The sequence below is a fragment of the Artemia sp. Qi Xiang Cuo genome, chromosome 14 (assembly GCF_049724085.1).
Source record: "Artemia sp. Qi Xiang Cuo chromosome 14, ASM4972408v1, whole genome shotgun sequence".
In the NCBI taxonomy this organism is placed as follows: domain Eukaryota; kingdom Metazoa; phylum Arthropoda; class Branchiopoda; order Anostraca; family Artemiidae; genus Artemia; species Artemia sp. Qi Xiang Cuo.
The window spans coordinates 70,685,999-70,705,100 of record NC_142807.1 but is presented as its reverse complement, the minus strand read 5'-3'; the positions used below and the strand labels follow the sequence as shown (position 1 = coordinate 70,705,100).

General features: G+C 35.6%; 1 protein-coding gene across 1 annotated transcript in view; it reads left to right on the top strand.

The window, feature by feature from the left end:
* The window catches only part of Rrp40 (exosome complex component Rrp40), a 60,412-nt gene that overhangs the window by 30,329 nt on the left and 10,981 nt on the right, over positions 1–19,102 (top strand). Inside the window, exon 4 of the mRNA XM_089099809.1 lies at positions 13,161–13,312. Within this exon, the coding sequence (XP_088955935.1) occupies positions 13,161–13,312 (152 nt within the window). The remainder of the gene's footprint in view (positions 1–13,160; positions 13,313–19,102) is intronic.

Below are 19,102 nucleotides of genomic sequence, written 5' to 3'. Positions count from 1 at the left end.
TATAAATTAAGATCTTATCAACTAGCTATTTTTTGGTTATCAATATTTGAATAGTTATTCACCGGAGTGTTTTTGGGAAATTTTTAAGTTTTCCTTGTTTATCATTGTTATGAAACTAAGCATTCTTCAGGGATAATGTCTGAGGCTCGGAGTACTCAACGAAGATCTTTATTTCTGGGGGATAATTGCTGTGGAATTCTCTCTCGGAGGGTATAAAGGTGGCAGATAATGTCACCCAGTTCAAGATTGGGTTGAAACATTACCTTCTGGGAAGTTGCTAATGATTAATTTTTTTTTTGTGATTTTGATTTATTGGTGAAGTGTGAACATATATTACGTAGTAGATTATAAGCATGGAAATAACCATCATACACATCATACCTTATGGGTTTCTTTGATGATTGTTGAAAAACTATGTAAGCCTGATTTTATTTAATAAATTATTTCGCCTTTCTCTAAAAAAAAGCAATGGTTTCTAACTTCCTCTGAAGGTCTTGGAATGAGAACTCTTACTTATACATTAAATTATTTCTAATTTTATATTTTAGAGTAATGATTTTGAAAAATCCTTTCATCGCAAAGTCTGTCAGAACATGTGCTAGCCATCTCAACCTTTCTCTCACTATAGCCCTAGAAACCAGGAGAGAACCATACCTTTTGTACAGCTTACTATTGAAATTTTGTCAGTCAAGTGGGTACCCCAAAACTATCCGTTGGTAATTCCTCTGGGAAACATAAACAAATGTTCCTCCATCTTTCGAAGCACCCACATTTCAAAACCATGCTTGACCACTCTCATCACTGTAACTTCTAATATTCTAATTTCAGGTCATAGACTCATTTTCCAATTCTGCAAATTTTTCTCAACAGGGAAACACATCCTACACCTTGACTATTCTCCTTTTTACATTTTCAATACATCCATCATCCAACTCAATAATGCTGTCTAAGCAAGTGAAGTCCGCTTTATTTATCTTCTCATTACCCAATGAAACCTCTTCATCATCAAAATCACCAAGAGACTTAATCTTAAAACTAATTTTCAAACCTATTTTGCACCCTGATTATTTTTGCTAATTCACAAATATTTTTATGTTCTACCATCAAATCATCTGCGTAAAGCAAGTTTATGAGAGTTTTACATTACCATTTGATACCATTTTTTACATAGGCGTTTCTAAGTTCCTTAGCGCAAATTAAATGAAAAAATTCACGTAAACCAGAGATAGAACACAACCCCCTTTGCACCGGATTCCGCATAAAATCAACACCTACCCTCACTTCCTCCCTTAATTACAAAAATTTTATACTTTCGCAATGGGCGCATTTCTAGGACATTAACTGCTACTTCTGACTAAATCTTGTGGATATCTCGGTTCATATTCAAGATAACATCATACCTATGCACAGAAAGAACTACCGCTTCTTATATTAGTTCAAAAATCCCCCAAGAAAATGCACGTGATCAATGGCTAAGGCCAAGGCCGGTTCCCAGGGGGAATGGGGGAGGGGGTGTACCCGGTTCGAACTCCCCTTGAAAAAATATATCCGACACATAAAAAATAACAAAATTGTATATAGACAAATTTTGATACATTTTCAAGTTTTTTGTGCCCCCCCCCCCACCGCAACAAAGATCCTGGATACGGCATTGAGTAGGACTCAATTATGTTTCTGTTCTGTGTTCAGTTTCTGTTCTGTATTAAATAAAAAAAAACAAGTTTTTTTTTTAAATGAAAGTAAGGAGCGACGTTAAAACTTAAAATGAACATAAATTATTCCCTATATGAAAGGGACTGTCCTCTCCTCAACACCTCGCTCTTTACGCTAAAGTTTTTTATTGCTTAAAAAAATAGAGTTGTGAGAAAGTCAAACTTTAGCGTAAAGAGCGAGGTGTTGATGAGGGGACAACCCCTTTCATATACGGAATAATTTCTGTTCGTTTTAAGTTTTAACGTCACTCCTTACTTTCAATTAAAAAAACTTGTTTTTTTTTAAATTTAATTTTTGAACGTTTTTGAATTAATGTAGGTTTTGATTTTCGCTCACCGTACATGAATAATTAACACAAAATTTGCATATTAATTTTACTTTTATTCGGTTAAATGGCTTTCTCGAACGTTGTTTAGTTTTATTTACGAACGTTCTTATTAGTAATAAATATACGTAAATTACGAATTAACTTACGTAACGAACTTCTATATTCATATATTTTAATACGTATATTAGGGGATTCGCCCCCTATTCAATACCTCGCTCTTTACACTAAAGTTCGAATTTTGTTCCAATTCTTTAAAAATGACCACTTAATCACAAAGGCCGTTAATTAGAATAAATAGCTCTTATGAAAGTACTAAAAAATCTTTGGATTAAAGAGCGAGGTATTGACTAGGGGGTGAACCCAATCGTATACATAATATTTTCCGTTCGTTTTAAGTTTTGATGCTGCTCCTTACTTTCAGTTGATTTTTTTTTTTTATTTAATTTCTGACCTTTTTTTTAAATAATGCTGGGAAATCCGGCACCCCCTTCATAGCAATGTCCACTCCCACATGAAAACTTCCTCCTTGTAAAGATTCTCCCACATAACCCCCGACCCCCCCCCCCGCTACCAGAAAAATCCCCCCCTGAAAACGTCTGTATACTTCCTAATAATCAATACTATATGTTAACATTGGATAAAGTTCATAACATTCAGCCCTCCCCCCGGGGACTTTGGGGGATTAAGTCATCCTAAAAGACATAGTTATCTTATTTTCGACCATGCTGAACAAAATGGCTATCTCTAAATTTTGATCGGGTGACTTTGGGGAAAAAATGAGCGCGGGAGGGGACCTAGTTGCCCTTCATTTTTTTGGTCAGTTAAAAAGGGCACTAGAACTTTTAATTTCCGTTTCAATGAGCCCTCCCACGATATTCTAGAATCACGGGATCGATACGATTACCCCTGGGGAAAAAAATAACAGCCAATAAACACGCATCCGTGATCTTTCTTCTGGCAAAAAAAAATACAAAATTCCACATTTTTGCAGATAGGAGCTTGAAACCTCCGCAGTAGGGTTCTCTGATACGCTGAATCTGATGGTGTGATTTTCATTAAGGCTCTATAACTTTTAGGGGGTCTTTCCCCCTTTTTTTGAAAATCAGCCAAATTTTCTCTGGTGCGTAACTTTTGAGGGTATGACTAAACTGGATGAAACTTATATTTTTGGAATCAGCATTAAAATCTGATTCTTTTGATGTATCTATTGGTATCAAAATAAACCCGTTTTTTTAGAGTTTCGGATGTAAGGATCAGATGTAAGGACATATCAGCCAGGATATTTTTATCCGTGTTTTGTCATCATGGTTGCGGTATTCGATGCGGAACGCATAAGAAAGAGCTCTAGCCCAATTAAATAATAAAAATCATATATAATAAAAAGCCAACACTCATAAAATCCATGTACATTCAAGAAAACAGAAAAGATTATCCAGCAATGATAATATCATGATAGTAACTAATAAGGATTAGTTCTACAAAGGAAAAAAAAAGAAAAAAAAAAGCGAAAAAGAGACACATGACTGCGTACCATCTCAAAAATTGAATTTCCTTGTTGCTCAAGATGGGCGAGTAGAGGACTGTAATACTTTGGCACTGGTGATTCTAATGGTGTATTTCCCATTTCTATCCAACACCATTTTTGTGGGGATTTGAACTATTTTTTCAAATTTCCACAAATTTGTTTTTGCAAAAAACTTTATCATTTATCATGTCATGTTTATCATTATCATGTTTTATCACAAAACATCAGCCTGAAATGGCAATTATTCTTCACTTGACAGTGATCACCTCTCCCCATAGTGGATGTACTTGATTTTATTTCTTGAAAAATCTAGTTATGCAGTAGGTGCAACTGCACTCAAAAGAAAATAGAAAAAATAAAATAAAAAAAAAAAACTTCTCTGTTGTAGGTTTCAACAACCTGAAAAAAAGCTGACTTAAAAATTCATGTGCCTCAAGTTCTCCATACCTCTATATAGACAGGTTCAGTAAGGCTTGGAAACAGAGTGGATAGCATCCTCTTGTTATCCAAACTATTCAGTTTTCTATAGTTTACTCCCTAAGTTCATCACGTAATATTTATCATGTAATTCACCAATTTTTGTTTGTTTTAAATTCAAACGGGAACAAAACAGACAAAAGCCAGGAGGTAAAAGTAGAGGAGCCGACTCCAGCTCGGTTATAATACAATCCGAAACCAAAACTAAATCTATCATTCACAAGCTCCCCTCCTAAAGGTGTTCTTATAGAACCACTCTGGAAACAATGCCGTAACTAGAAGGGGCAAGGGGACGACCGACACCCGGAGCAGCTTCTGAAGGTGCACCAAACTGAGATTTTTCTTACTTGCATTGTGGAAGTGATGATGGAGGGGGGCGGGGACAAAAATCGAAGTTATCCCCAATCGCATAGTCTTCTAAAATTAGTACCCAAACTTAATCTAGCACACTGAGCTCTCAAAACCTTTTAAAAATTCATATTTTTATTTCACTAACATTCTTATCTAGGGCACTCAAATCACCTGCGTAATCGACTATTGGAGTCTTATTTTTTCCTTCAATATCATTTTCCTCAGGTGAAAGCCCAACAATATCTGCTTCAAAAGCTAAAAGACCTACCACCTTTGAGGATAAAAAAAAAATCAAGTCTGTATAAATGGGAATAAAAAAAAAACACTGTTTATCTTCTGATTCCAGATAAAACAGTCAATTAATGTCGCTTCCTACTTTAACCGCAGTAATAAAAAAAATTCCAACAGTTTGTGGTAACGAACTGTACGTAAGGAGCGACACAGCCCAATAGTAACCGAAACTCTAAAAAATTGGAATTTTGATAGCAATAAATAAGCAAAAGAATTAGCTCTTTACCCTAATTCCAAATATATAAAATTCATTAAGTTTATACTATTACTACTTCTGCTCTTACAATTTAACCAATTCAAAAATATGTAAGTGTATCCAGGTTGTTAAAGAGCATAGATAGAATTTTGGGGATTGGTATTAAGTTTTATCTTTCAGGTCATCTTGAGGAAGTACAGAACCAAATTAAACAATATTATTTTTTAATCAGTTCATAGAGCTAAATTTTAGTTTCGACTTTGAAAGATTTACGAAGCAAGAATCTACGTTTTCCAATTTATAAACTTTAAAATTGGAAGCCTTATTACAATTTAAAAGCCTTATTAATTTTCTTTACAATTTAAAATTGTAAAGAAAATTTCTAACTTTGCCATGAATTAAAAGGCCTTTGTCAAAATAGTCATCTAAAATAACTAAACCAATAAAATTATAAATGTTCAACAGTTCAAGGGACAAACCATAGGAAGTCCCCTCGAAAAAATATCACTAGGTATAAATAAATGATGAACAATTATCATCAACTGAAGGACTTAAAAGAAAAGAAAGAGAGGGAGAGAGCGAGGGAATGAGAGAAAGAGAGAGGGAAAGAGAGAGAGAAAAAATAACAGGATATCAGAACAAGAGGAGCATTTATTGAATGCCTCAGTTGCAGAAAATACTATGTTATGGCTATAAATATCACCACGAATACAATGTGGCACTAATCCTAAAGGTCCTTCTATGTCTGAAACATCTGAGGAAATAGCTGAGGGTGCGTCAAAACTAAAAAACAATAAATAAATGACTTAAGACTTTCTTAATTCAAAATAAAATGAAAAAATGGTTTTATTACAAAACAGTAGCCTACAAAGAAAAAATATAAAACAAACTAATGTCAATTATCGCGTTCAGAGGCAAAAGTTTTAAAATAATACCCTTACCCCTTCCTAAGATATTGCAGATGCAACTCTTTGATAACATGGATACATACAGTGTCTTTTGATTTAGCTAAACATACCCCTCAGCATTCCCCGAATTTTCACTTCAATTCTCTTAGCCTTTTTAGACACACCCAGAATCAAACATTCCCTCCTTTCCCAATAATAAATCATGCAGGTAAAAAATGGACAAATTACATGACAAACCTTTCATGTCCAGGGTTTACGGGGGGCATGACACCCATGGAGATATAATTTTTAGACCTTTTGACTATTTTGAATAAATTGACTTTTAAAAATTTCTATCAGTGCTGCGGGGGACGTCTAAAAGAGCCAGGAGGGGAGGGAGGCTGTCTACAGAGAAAACTGTCTATGGTTGTCTGTGTGCGGAGGCTGTCTACGGTTTTATTACAAAACAGTAGCCTACAAAGAAAAAATATAAAACAAACTAATGTCAATTATCGCATTCAAAGGCTTAGTGCTTAATAAGAAACTAAAAAGTAATGAAAACAAGAGTAATGAGTAAAAAAAAAACAAAAAAAAAAAAAAACCAAAAAAAAAAAAAACCCAATCACAAAAAAGTAGTTAGAAGTAAAAAAATCGAGGATAAAGAAGTAAAATAAACAAATAGAAAATAAAATTATGATAGGCCTGCGTATACCGTCTAAACAAAACCTTTTCATACAAATTTTAATAATGATTTAGTCTTTACGAGTCAATAGAATGTTAGTAGATTCCCCAGAAGTTACACACTGTCCGTCTAACGGTCTTTTCCTAATCCCAACACGGAAAGTACGCAAGGAGCATACTACTACTACTAACAACTCATGGTAGCACCAAGCCACCTCATGCTAATACAGCTACGCACACTCCTCGGTCTCGATCAAAGCCCCCCTCTTTATACCCTCCCAAGAAGTTCCATTTCCCTAACATCTTTCCTTACGATATCCTTCCACCTAAATCTGGGACGACCCTTTTTTCGTTTGGCCGTAAGTGGTAGGCCGAATGGAAAAACTTTGGGAATCTGTATCGTTTCATCCACAAAACTTGTCCTAGTCATCTCAACCTTTCTCTCATTATAAGCCTAGAAATCAGAGCTGAACCACATTTTTGGTGCATATTACTGTCTGAGATACGGTAAGTCAGTCGGCTCGCCCAAAAAAATCGGTAGGCAATTTATCCGGAAAACATCTAGCAAATCCTACTCCATTTTTTCGAAAAACCTCTAAACATCTTGCGGACACTTTCATCAAGCATACTGAAATCATCAGCATAATCTAAGTCTATGAGAGTTTTACTTCCCTATTTGATTCCGTGTTTTCTTATTAACCTTGCTTTGCTCTTTAGGGTAGAGTCCATCAATGTCACAAAAGTCTGGATATTTCGATCACATATGCAGCGATAGTCTTCGTCGTAGATGTGATCGAAATATCCAGACTTTTGTATCTGTTTTTACTGTCTAATGAATGGAGTCATCCATTTGGACTTTTATTTGTTCGTCATAGAAAGGCAGTGTGGTCTTGAAAGAAAAAACAAATTTAAATTATTATGTCGAAAATAAGTCGTATCTATGGGGAGATGTGACCAATATTGCCACCTTCATTGAAAATTCAGTTTACATTTAGGTAATATTAAAGAAGAAAATTTACAACTCAAAACTTCGAATGAACCCTATTTTTGAACTCTCTCAAACAAATCTACTGAATGGACCGGAAGTTGATTATTTTGTTCTGTATAAATGTGTTAGTTTTAGTTTTAATGCTTTTGTATTTCTGCTGATGACGATGATCAAAATATCCAGACTTTTGTGTCAGTTTTCACTGTCTAATAAATGGACTTATCCCTATTTGAACGTTCATTTGTCCGGCGTGCCCAGGGTTCAACCAGAAGGCATGGCAATTTCTGTTCGTTTTGAGTTTCACCTATTTATTGATTGGGATTTGTGCTAGTTTTACGCTTGGAAGACTTTGACTTGACTTTGGTTTTGCTCATTTTTAATTAAATGGAGTTCTTTTCTTTTTTTTGTAGCTTAACAACATTCTTTTTCGGGACAACTGAATCTCCAACTATTATTCGAGAAATAGAGAAACTATCTCTTATGCGATGAATTCTATTTCATGTACCCAAAAAATACTTATGATTCATTAGACAAAACTATGCGAGGGTTCTTTCTGGTCTATCATTAAGATAATCTAATATTACAATGCATAGTAAGCTAAATAAATACAATTATATATTGTCGAAATATGAGTAGGCTAAATAAATACGAAGAAGGAAGTCTTATTAGCACGTTATTTATTATTCACATATTGAATAGCGCGTGTCTATTCATGCTATTTGGGTATACTGCAACATTGCACAATGTAATACCTCCGTTAGAATGGATACTTCCGCCTCTTATCAGTCTAATTTGTTTCCATTGGATCGTTTTGTGTATCTTCTACTGCCGCTTTGTTAGGATTGGAATATACTGGAATTCAATATTTATGCTCCTACTTTTAATACTCAGTATTCTTTATAAAAAATCCATATTCCAAGACTATCATTAATTTTATATACTGTTTATATTATTGATAGGTATGATTGAAATGTCTGTTTGCTTTGTGAGTGCATTCATTACAGAATGAGCATCAGCAATAACGGTTTGCTTGGGTTCAGCTTTCTAAAGGAATGACATCTTAGAAAGAATCATACTTAGAAATATCAAGTATTTCTGAAGTTATCGACTCTGAAAATCGAAACATGGTCAATGCCTTGAGTCTAGGTAGCGCTCATGCAGCAAAAAGAGTCAACTGTTATATTTAGAAGAAGGCGAAGGAATCTAAACTTTCAACACGTTTTACATGTCTGCAGAGTTAAATGCCATAATCATGGCATGATATGGAGCATGATATAGAGCACCTTATGGAAAATGAACCCTTGATTGCTAATTCAAATAATATTATAGTTTATTCTGACTCTTTATCAAGCCTTGAGTTACTGTCTTCAGCTCCTCAGTATAAGGTGGATATTGACACTTATCATTGTCTTAGTATTATAGATAATCTTGCTTCAAGTTTATCTTCAGTATATTCCTAGCCACTCTGGCATAAGTGGTAATCATCAGGTTGATGAAATAGCAAAAAATGCTATAAATATTGACCAGCCAAGTGGGAGACCAATCCCCATTAGAGATATTTACCGATGGAGACTATCAGATATTATGTTTAATAAGAAAAATCCACTCTTTCCCTCTTTCCCAATAAGTACTTTTCTAAAATTTATAACAGAATTCGTTCTGGAACAAATGGACTAAACTTTTTGGTATTCTTGTATCATTTTCCTAATTCAAATGGTTCAGTTCCCCTGTCCCCTCTTTGCAGGTATTGTATTATGAATAATGGAACAATTCACCACTGCCTATTTGAATTTAATATGCTGACGTCTGCACAGCATACCTTGCATTGTAAACTGTTAAAGTGCTTCAAACACCACAAAATCTCACTATCAGCCAAGAGCCTAGCCGACTATTCCTGCACACAGAGCACAGAAATCGATATCTATCATCTTATATTTGAACTTCTTGAGTCGAAAGATCTACTGAAAGATATCTGAGAATATCTAATAAATAAGAGACAACCAAGCCAGTAGCTCTGTAGCCCACAGAGTGAAGCAAAAGGAAAAGGGCTAAATAGTATCAACTGAAAATTCTGGATTTATCGAAACTTACTATCGAGATTTTGATTATTCAGTTTCACTTAGTATGAGGCTTGATTGTTAACTGTGCTTAGTTCAGTTTCGCTGATTTATTTAGGGTGGAGAGTTGGAGTGAATAAAAATATTTTAAATTCTGAATTTATCGTAACTTACTATCGAGATTTCGATTATTCAGTTTCACTTAGTATGAGGCTTGATTGTTAACTGCGCTTAGTTCAGTTTCGCTGATTTATTTAGGTTGGAGAGTTGGAGTGAATAAAAATACTTTAAATTCTTGATTTATCGTAACTTACTATCGAGATTTCGATTATTCAGTTTCACTTAGTATGATCCTTGATTGTTAACTGCGCTTAGTTCAGTTTCGCTGATTTATTTAGGGTGGAGAGTTGGAGTGAATAAAACGAACTATTTTAAATACTGGATTTATCGAAACTTACTATCAAGATTTCGATTATTCAGTTTCACTTAGTATGAGGCTTGATTGTTAACTGCACTTAGTTCAGTTTCGCTGCTTTATGTACGGTAGAGAGTTGGAGTAAATAAAACTGACTATTTGAATTCTGGATTTGTCGAAACTTACTATCGAGATTTTGATTATTCAGTTTCACTTAGCATGAGCCTTGATTGTTAACTGCGCTTAGTTCAGTTTCGCTGATTTATTTAGGGTGGAGAGTTGGAGTGAATAAAACGAACTATTTTAAATTCTGGATTTATCGGAACTTACTATCGAGATTTTGATTATTCAGTTTCACTTAGTATGAGCCTTGATTGTTAACTGCGTTTGGTTCAGTTTCGCTGATTTATTTAGGGTGGAGAGTTGGAGTGAATAAAACGAACTATTTTAAATTCTGGATTTATCGAAACTTACTATCGAGATTTCGATTATTCAGTTTCACTTAGTATGAGGATTGATTGTTAACTGCGCTTAGTTCAGTTTCGCTGATTTATTTGGGGTGGAGAGTTGGAGTGAATAAAACTGACTATTTTAAATGCTGGATTTATCGAAACTTACTATCGAGATTTTGATTATTCAGTTTCACTTAGTATGAGCCTTGATTGTTAACTGCGCTTAGTTCAGTTTCGCTGATTTATTTAGGGTGGAGAGTTGGAGTGAATAAAACGAAGTATTTTAAATGCTGGATTTATCGAAACTTACTATCGAGATTTCGATTATTCAGTTTCACTTAGTATAAGGCTTGATTGTTAACTGCAATTAGTTCAGTTTCGCTGCTTTATGTACGGTGGAGAGTTGGAGTGAATAAAACTGACTATTTTAAATGCTGGATTTATCGAAACTTACTATCGAGATTTCGATTATTCAGTTTCACTTAGTATGAGGCTTTATTGTTAACTGCGCTTAGTTTAGTTTCGCTGATTTATTTAGGGTTGAGAGTTGGAGTGAATAAAACTGACTTCTAAATGCTGAATTTATCGAAACTTACTATCGAGATTTTAATTATTCAGTTTCACTTAGTATGAGCCTTGATTGTTAACTGCGCTTAGTTCAGTTTTGCTAATTTATTTAGGGTTGAGAGTTGGAGTGAATAAAACGAACTATTTTAAATGCTGGATTTATCGAAACTTACTATCGAGATTTTGATTATTCAGTTTCACTTAGTATGAGCCTTGATTGTTAACTGCGCTTAGTTCAGTTTCGCTGATTTATTTAGGTTGGAGAGATGGAGTGAATAAAACGAACTATTTTAAATGCTGGATTTATCGAAACTCACTATCGAGATTTCGATTATTCAGTTTCACTTAGTATGAGGCTTGATTGTTAACTGCGCCTAGTTCAGTTTCGCTGATTTATTTAGGGTGGAGAGTTGGAGTGAATAAAACGAACTATTTTAAATGCTGGATTTATCGAAACTTACTATCGAGATTTCGATTATTCAGTTTCACTTAGTATGAGGCTTGATTGTTAACTGCAATTAGTTCAGTTTCGCTGCTTTATGTACGGTGGAGAGTTGGAGTGAATAAAACTGACTATTTTAAATGCTGGATTTATCGAAACTTACTATCGAGATTCTGATTATTCAGTTTCACTTAGTATGAGCCTTGATTGTTAACTGCGCTTAGTTCAGTTTCGCTGATTTATTTAGGGTGGAGAGTTGGAGTGAATAAAACGAACTATTTTAAATACTGGATTTATCGAAACTTACTATCGAGATTTCGATTATTCAGTTTCACTTAGTATGAAGCTTGATTGTTAACTGCAATTAGTTCAGTTTCGCTGCTTTATGTACGGTGGAGAGTTGGAGTGAATAAAACTGAATATTTTAAATGCTGGATTTATCGAACCTTACTATCGAGATTTCGATTATTCAGTTTCACTTAGTATGAGGCTTTATTGTTAACTGCGTTTAGTTTAGTTTCGCTGATTTATTTAGGGTTGAGAGTTGGAGTGAATAAAACTGACTATTCTAAATGCTGGTTTTATCGAAACTTACTATCGAGATTTTGATTATTCAGTTTCACTTAGTATGAGCCTTGATTGTTAACTGCGCTTAGTTCAGTTTCGCTGATTTATTTAGGGTTGAGAGTTGGAGTGAATAAAACTGACTATTCTAAATGCTGGATTTATCGAAACTGAAAAATCGAGATTTTGATTATTCAGTTTCACTTAGTATGAGGCTTGATTGTTTGACCAGACAGACTCTCTTTTTTGTGCGCCTTTGCTTTACAAATTTGAAATATTTGCCACGAAAACGCTCTATTTTCTATAAAACATTCAGTTTACCGTTGGGGTATGTACGCTCTTAAAACTTAGAGGAAAATGCTCCGTTAGACTGCGTTTTTTATCTGTAAAATACTAAATAATTTCTAGTGTTAAGAGTGGAAGAAAACGCTTTGTTAGTCTATACTTTTCACATGTAAAAAACCAAGCGAAAACACCAAATTGGAGCGGCATCTAAAATGTTCCAGAATTCACCAGATTGTATGCTCTTTTTTTGGTTCCGCAATGAATTCTAAAATAATTCCAAATGTAACGGAAGAAATCTAATATCGCAAGTGTTTTCTTATGAACTGTCTTTAACATATTTTGGGTACTATATTTGGAAACATAAACTTTATTTGCTGTAAGCAAAAACCATTTATAGTTAAATTTACTGCTCACAAATAAAATCCTATTAATCTTTTTTTAAATGAAAGAAATAATTAATTTTTTTTTGGGGGGGGGGGCATTCAATCTGGGCTACCCCCCTTGGACACGGCATTGATTCCCTGACCTTATTTGGTTCTTAATGTATTTAAAAATCCTGATTTTAAAATGTATATATCTCTTCTTTCATTCTCAAAAATAGTTTTAGGTTGGAACAGTTGATATCAAAATTATTTTTACCCTATCTTAGGTAGCTATAGAAAACCTATTTTTTGCATTCAAAAACTTCTTAATACCACTGGAAAAAGCCAAACAACATTTTTAGTTTTCCGCCATTAAGTTGTTTGTAGCAGATTTGTTTTTGCGTCAGTTGGTTTTTGATTCTTATATTTTATGATGCTTTTTACATCTTTTTTAGTCCTCTTCTTTCCTTTGTTTCCCATTTATGGATTTAACTGTCTAATTTTTGTTTTTCAATCATGTGCTATTGTTCTCTACTTTGGGTAGTTCAATTTTGTTGTATGTTAAATTTTGGTTTTTAGGAAGGAGAATTGGTGTATGCTAAGGTACTCTTGGCAAGTAAAGATATGGAACCAGAATTAGTGTGTATATCAGGCGATGGTAAATCTGGTTGTCTTGGTCAACTCTCAGATGATGGCTTTATGTTCAGGATACCTATAAATCACGCTAGACGGTATGTATTATTTGAAAAGAAAGAAACCTCCCCACCTTCTTTAAGCCATTGGATTGGTCTTTCTCGCTCTTTTATTGCATCAAAACTCTTCTTAATGCCCATATAGGTTAATGAAACATATAGGTTAATGCGACAGGGAAATAAATAGGACCTTCAAGAATAAGCCTGCAAAGCGTCTTTAAGGGTGGTAGGGGGGGGGATTTAATGCTCAGAGATTGGAAAATAAGTTTTTTTTGCCAGGAAAAGTGTAAGGTTTTTCCAAGTATTTTTGATTTAATACTTTTGTTATTCCCAGTATTATATATGCATGGCGTGTTAATCATAGGCAGCGCAATCGCGCTGTCTAAGCAAAGAACGATATTGACACAATGTATTATTTATTATTTTTTTCTTCCTTTAGACCAGGGCACTTCGTATCGAAGGAGTTGTCGTAAAAACTTCGAAAAAGGCTCATTCGATTGGAAATTGGAGTGGCTAGTGCCCTTTTTAATAGTCGAGTCGAAATTAATGGTAAGGCAACTAACACCCCTTCCACGCCCACCATTTCCCCAAACACATCCAATCAAAATTTTGAGATAGCCATTTTGCTCAGCGTAGTTGATTTCCAGATAGAAAATATGTTTTTGAGGAGGACAGTCCCCCACAACCCTCACGGCAAGGATTATAAGTTATGCCCTGGGGGCATATAAGGTTTTTATAGAAAGTGTTGTATTAGAAACTTCAAAAAGGGCTCATTCGATTGGAAATTGAGAGGGTTAGTACCCTTTTTAATAGTCGAAAGTGATTGGAGGGCAACTAGCCCCCCACTCACGCCCACATATTCCACAAACACACCCAATCAAAATTTTGATATATCCATTTTGTTCAATGTAGTTGAAAGTTCTGAGAATTAGGTCTTTGAGGATGACCCCCCACTGCCCATGTCATAGAAACTTCAAAAGGGGCTCATTTGATTGGAAATTGAAATGGCTAGTACCCTTTTTAATAGTCGAAAGTGATTGGAAGGCAACTAGCACCCCTTCCACGCCTACCATTTATCCAAACACATCCAATCAAATTTTTGAGATAGCCACTTTGTTCAACGTAGTTGAAAATTATGGAAAATAGGTTTTTGAGGATGATAACCCCGTCAGAGCCCTCAGGGCAAGGTTCATAAGTTACACCCTGGGGGCATAAAAGGTTTTCATTGAAAGCTTTGCCATAAGAACTTGAAAAATGGCGCATTCAAATGGAAATTCAAAGGGCTAGTGCCCTTTTTAATAGTCGAAAGTGATTGGAGGGCAACTAACTCCACTCTCACGGTCACCTTTTCCCCAAACACATACAATCAAAATTTTTAGATAGCCATTTTGTTCAACGTAGTTGAATATTTTGGAAATTATGTCTTTAATGATGACAACCCCCCCCCCTTAAAGCCCTCAGGGCAAGGGTTGTAAGTTATGCCCTGGGCGCATATTAGGTCTTTATAGAAAGCGTTGTCGTAGAAACTTCAAAAAGGGCTTATTCCATTGGATATTGAAATGGGTAGTAGCTTTTTTCATAGTCAAAAGTAATTGGAGGGTAACTAGCCCCCCTCTCACGCCCACCATTTTCCCAAACACATACAATCAAAATTTTGAGATAGCCATTTTTTTCAACGTAGTCAAAAGTTGTGGAAATTATGTCTTTGAAGATGACAACCCCCTCTGAGCCCTCATGCCAAGGGTTGTAAGTTATGCCTTGGGGGCATATGAGTTTTTTTTATAGAAAGCATTGTCGAAAAACTTCAGAAAGGGCTCATTCGATTTAAAATTAAAAGGGCCAGTGCCCTTTTTAATAGTTGAAAGCAATTGGTGGGCAACTAACCCCCTCTCAACCCAACCATTTCCCCAAACACATCAAATCAAAATTTTGAGATATTCATTTTGTTCAACATAGTTAAAAGTTCTGGAAATTAGGCCTTTTATGATGACAACCCCTTCAGAGCCCTCAGAGCAAGGGTTGTGAGTTATACCCTGGGGACATATAATGTTTTTATAGTGTTTCCGTAGAACACTATTAGAAAGTGTTTCCGTAGAAACTTCAAAAAGACTCATTCGATTGGAAATTCAAAGGGCTAGCGCCCTTTTTAATTGTCGAAAGTGATTGGAGGGCAACTAACCCCCCTCTCACGCCCACCATTTCCCTAAACACATTCAATTAAAATTTTGAGATAGCCATTTTGTTCAACGTTGTTGAAAGTTCTGGAAGTTATGATTTTGAGGGTGACAAACCCCTCAGGGCAAGGGTTGTAAGTTATTCACTGGGGGCATATAAGGTTTTTATAGAAAGTGTTTTCGTAGAGACTTGAAAAAGGGCTCATTCGATTGGGAACTCAAAAGGCTAGGGCCCTTTTTAATTGTCGAAAGTGATTGGAGGGCAAATAGCCCCCCTCTCAAGCTCACCATTTCCCCAAAGACATCCAATCATCATTTTGATATAGCCATTTTGTTCAACGTATATTACGTTGAAGTCCTGGAAATTAGGTCTTTGAGGATGACACTCCCCCCAGAGCCTTCAGGGCTAAGGTTTAAGTTATGCCCTGGGGGTATAGTCCTGGAAATTAGGTCTTTGAGGATGACACTCCCCCCAGAGCCTTCAGGGCTAAGGTTTAAGTTATGCCCTGGGGGTATATAAGGTGTTTTATAGAAAATGTTATCGTAGGAACTTCAAAAAAGGCTCATTCAATTGTAAATTTAAAGGGCTAGTGCCCATCTAATACGCTAGTCGAAACTGATTGGAGGGCAACTAACACCCCTGTCAAGCCTACCTTTTCCCCAAACACATCCAATCAAAATTTTGAGATAGACATTTTGTTCAACGCAGTTGAAAGTTCTTGAAAATTAGGTCTTTGCCAGCGTTGTCGTGGAAACTTCAAAAAGGACTCATTAAATTGGGAATTGAGAGGGCTGTTGCCCTTATTAATAGTGAAAAGCGATCGGAGGGCGAGTGCCTCTCCATACACTCATTTCCCCAACACTTCCGATCAACATTTTGATATAGCAATTTTGAATTGAATTGAATTTATTTATAACCCGTTGAAATACAATGATGAAACGGAGTATAAAAAAAAGGAAGAAAAGAAAAACAAAAGCAAAAGAAAAAGACGGATAATGACAAATAAAACGAAATTAAAACTCATTGAACAATCGCACAAGCATAGTAATAAACCAGAAAATGACAGCACAATAAAACAAGCACGTAGACAAGCAAGAATAAAACAAGGATAAAACTTATGGAACAAGCACACAAGCATAATATTAAACCAAACACTCCTAGAGTATATATAACAAACACAAAAACAGTAAACGTGAAAGACCTATTGTTTTATAAGGGAACACCATGGGTGTCCATTTATTCCCCTATTGTAAGCTACAATGCATATGCCGATGGCAGCATTGGGGCCAATTAGACTGTATTTCGTATTGGCCCAAGAATTACTTGCCCAGGGAGAGGGAGACCGAGAAGATATTTATCATACCGGTAATAAATTCGTCGGAGTTGCTTTAATTCCGTTGCTGAAAATGTACGCCAAAAAGGTGCAAGGTATAAAAAATTCGGGAGCGCATATGAGTTATATAATTTGGCTAGCAGCTGGCGATTAAAATGAAGATTGAAAACTATTCCGCCGTAGGCACTGGACGTCCGGCGCTGGAAATGGTGAATGAGAAGCTTTTTAGTTGCTTTAAGGGAGTTACCAATTGGGAGGCCAAGATAATTCATTTCCAATTTAGGAACAACCAATACTCCATCAAGATAAGCTTTAAATCCTTCGGGAACTGGGCCCCAGTTAAATAGTACCACCTCTGACTTTTCAGTGCTAAATTTTAGATTTATCTTTGAGTATTCTCGACTCATAATTGAAATTTTTTTGTCAAACGCCCGTACCAATCGGCTGGGGTTAAAGACATCGTCCGTATAAACAATAAGAGATACATCTATACCTTCTAAAATACAGGAGGAAAGCGCTTGGGACTGTGTGTCCAGAAAACAGTTATTAAACACGATTGGGGATGTAAGGGCGCCTTGCCTTACTCCGTGACAAACAGTTATGGTTATCTTTGTAATTATTCCATGAGGCAGATTAACAATGACATTTAAATGATCATACATATCATACAAAGCACAAATAATACAGGTACTGACCCAGCGTTTATACAATTCAGTGAGGATATGCGCGTTAATTATTAAATCAAAAGCACGACTGACATCATGGCTCCCTAGAACAAGCGGCTCTCTAGATTTATCAGCATCAATCAAAACCGACAACAGTACCGTCAGTGCATAAGCGCACCCTATTCCTTTTTAGAACCCAAATTGGTGTGGGGGCATATAACATTTATCAACCAACTCAGGCATTATCAACTTCTAAAAAATATTACAAAAAGTTGTAGCTACCGTTATTGTCGATATGACGAGCAGTCATTTAGGGGTTTATTTTTTTTAGGGACAGGAGTAAGACGGCCAGTTAAAAACGAGACAGGAACTATTCCTTTTGTAAACACCATTTGGAAAAGTGAGGCAAGATGGGCAAAAAGAAAAGGGCTCCCAAACATAAAGTTTTTTGCACAAACATGATCTATAATTCTTGAAAAACGATTTTTTGCTTTACAAATTAAATTATAATAATCCGAAACTAATATAGTGGACATTGATATATCTCTTATTATAAATATCTTGTCAAGTGAATTTGGAAAGAATTTTCTATTAGTGGGTCAGGTTTTGAAAACTCTCTGGAGAAATGTTGTTCCCATAGTTCGGGAGGGATATTAAATGACTGGTTTGGCTTTTGTTTTTGTTTATGTGCTAAATATTTCCACAAAAGTCCTGGGTCATTAATAGTTTTTTCAGAAAAATTGGAACGAAAAGTAGCTCTATGTTTATCTAGCTCTTTTGAAAAACGGCGTTTGGTGGATAAACGGATCTGGTTTACGATACCAGTTCTGGGACGGTCGCAATCTATCCAGATACTTAGCCAGAATTTGGCCCTATTACAAGCCTCAACAAGTAAAGAATTCTGGGACCAGGCCTTCACTTGGAATCCGACTCGTACTTTAGTGCGAGGGGCAAACTGCTTTTCTGCTTGTAATAAAGCATGTGAAATAAGTGACACATATATATTTAACTTAATATAATTTTCATTAATTGAAGACGGAATCTAACTCTGGAGAAGCTCAAATGGTATTTTATCTTTGCGAGAATATTACCAATACAATGCTGGTACTGGGGTATATCAATCTTATTTAATGCTACCACATTACGCCACTTTGAATTTTGGATTACCCTTGCATTGTTAAATGGAGCCATAATACTGAAAGACAATAGCAAATGGTCAGATACTACAACCTAATTAAGTATGCTTACACTTACTGCACGACTGGCAATACTACCGGAAACATGCACATGATCAAGGTTTGACACGGATCCTGAGGGGTGTATATATGTTAAATCAGCAGATTTTGGTAAGAGAGCACTTTCATTTGGAATCAGGCTAAGAAGCAGAGCCGTACGTGGATTATCACTTTTCAATAGGTCACAATTAAAGTCCCCCAACAGAACCCAATGGAGGTGCGAGGTTCTGATTTTACTCAAACATTTACCCAATTTTCTGCATGCTAGAGCAAACTTCGTTTCAAAATGTTCGTCTCTATAGTCTGTCGGTAGGTATACATTAACAATGACAGTATCACCCACTTTAACTGCAAGAAAATGGTCAGATTTTGCAAAAAGTTCAGAGTTAGTATGTCGATCTATTATTGTAGCAAGTCCACC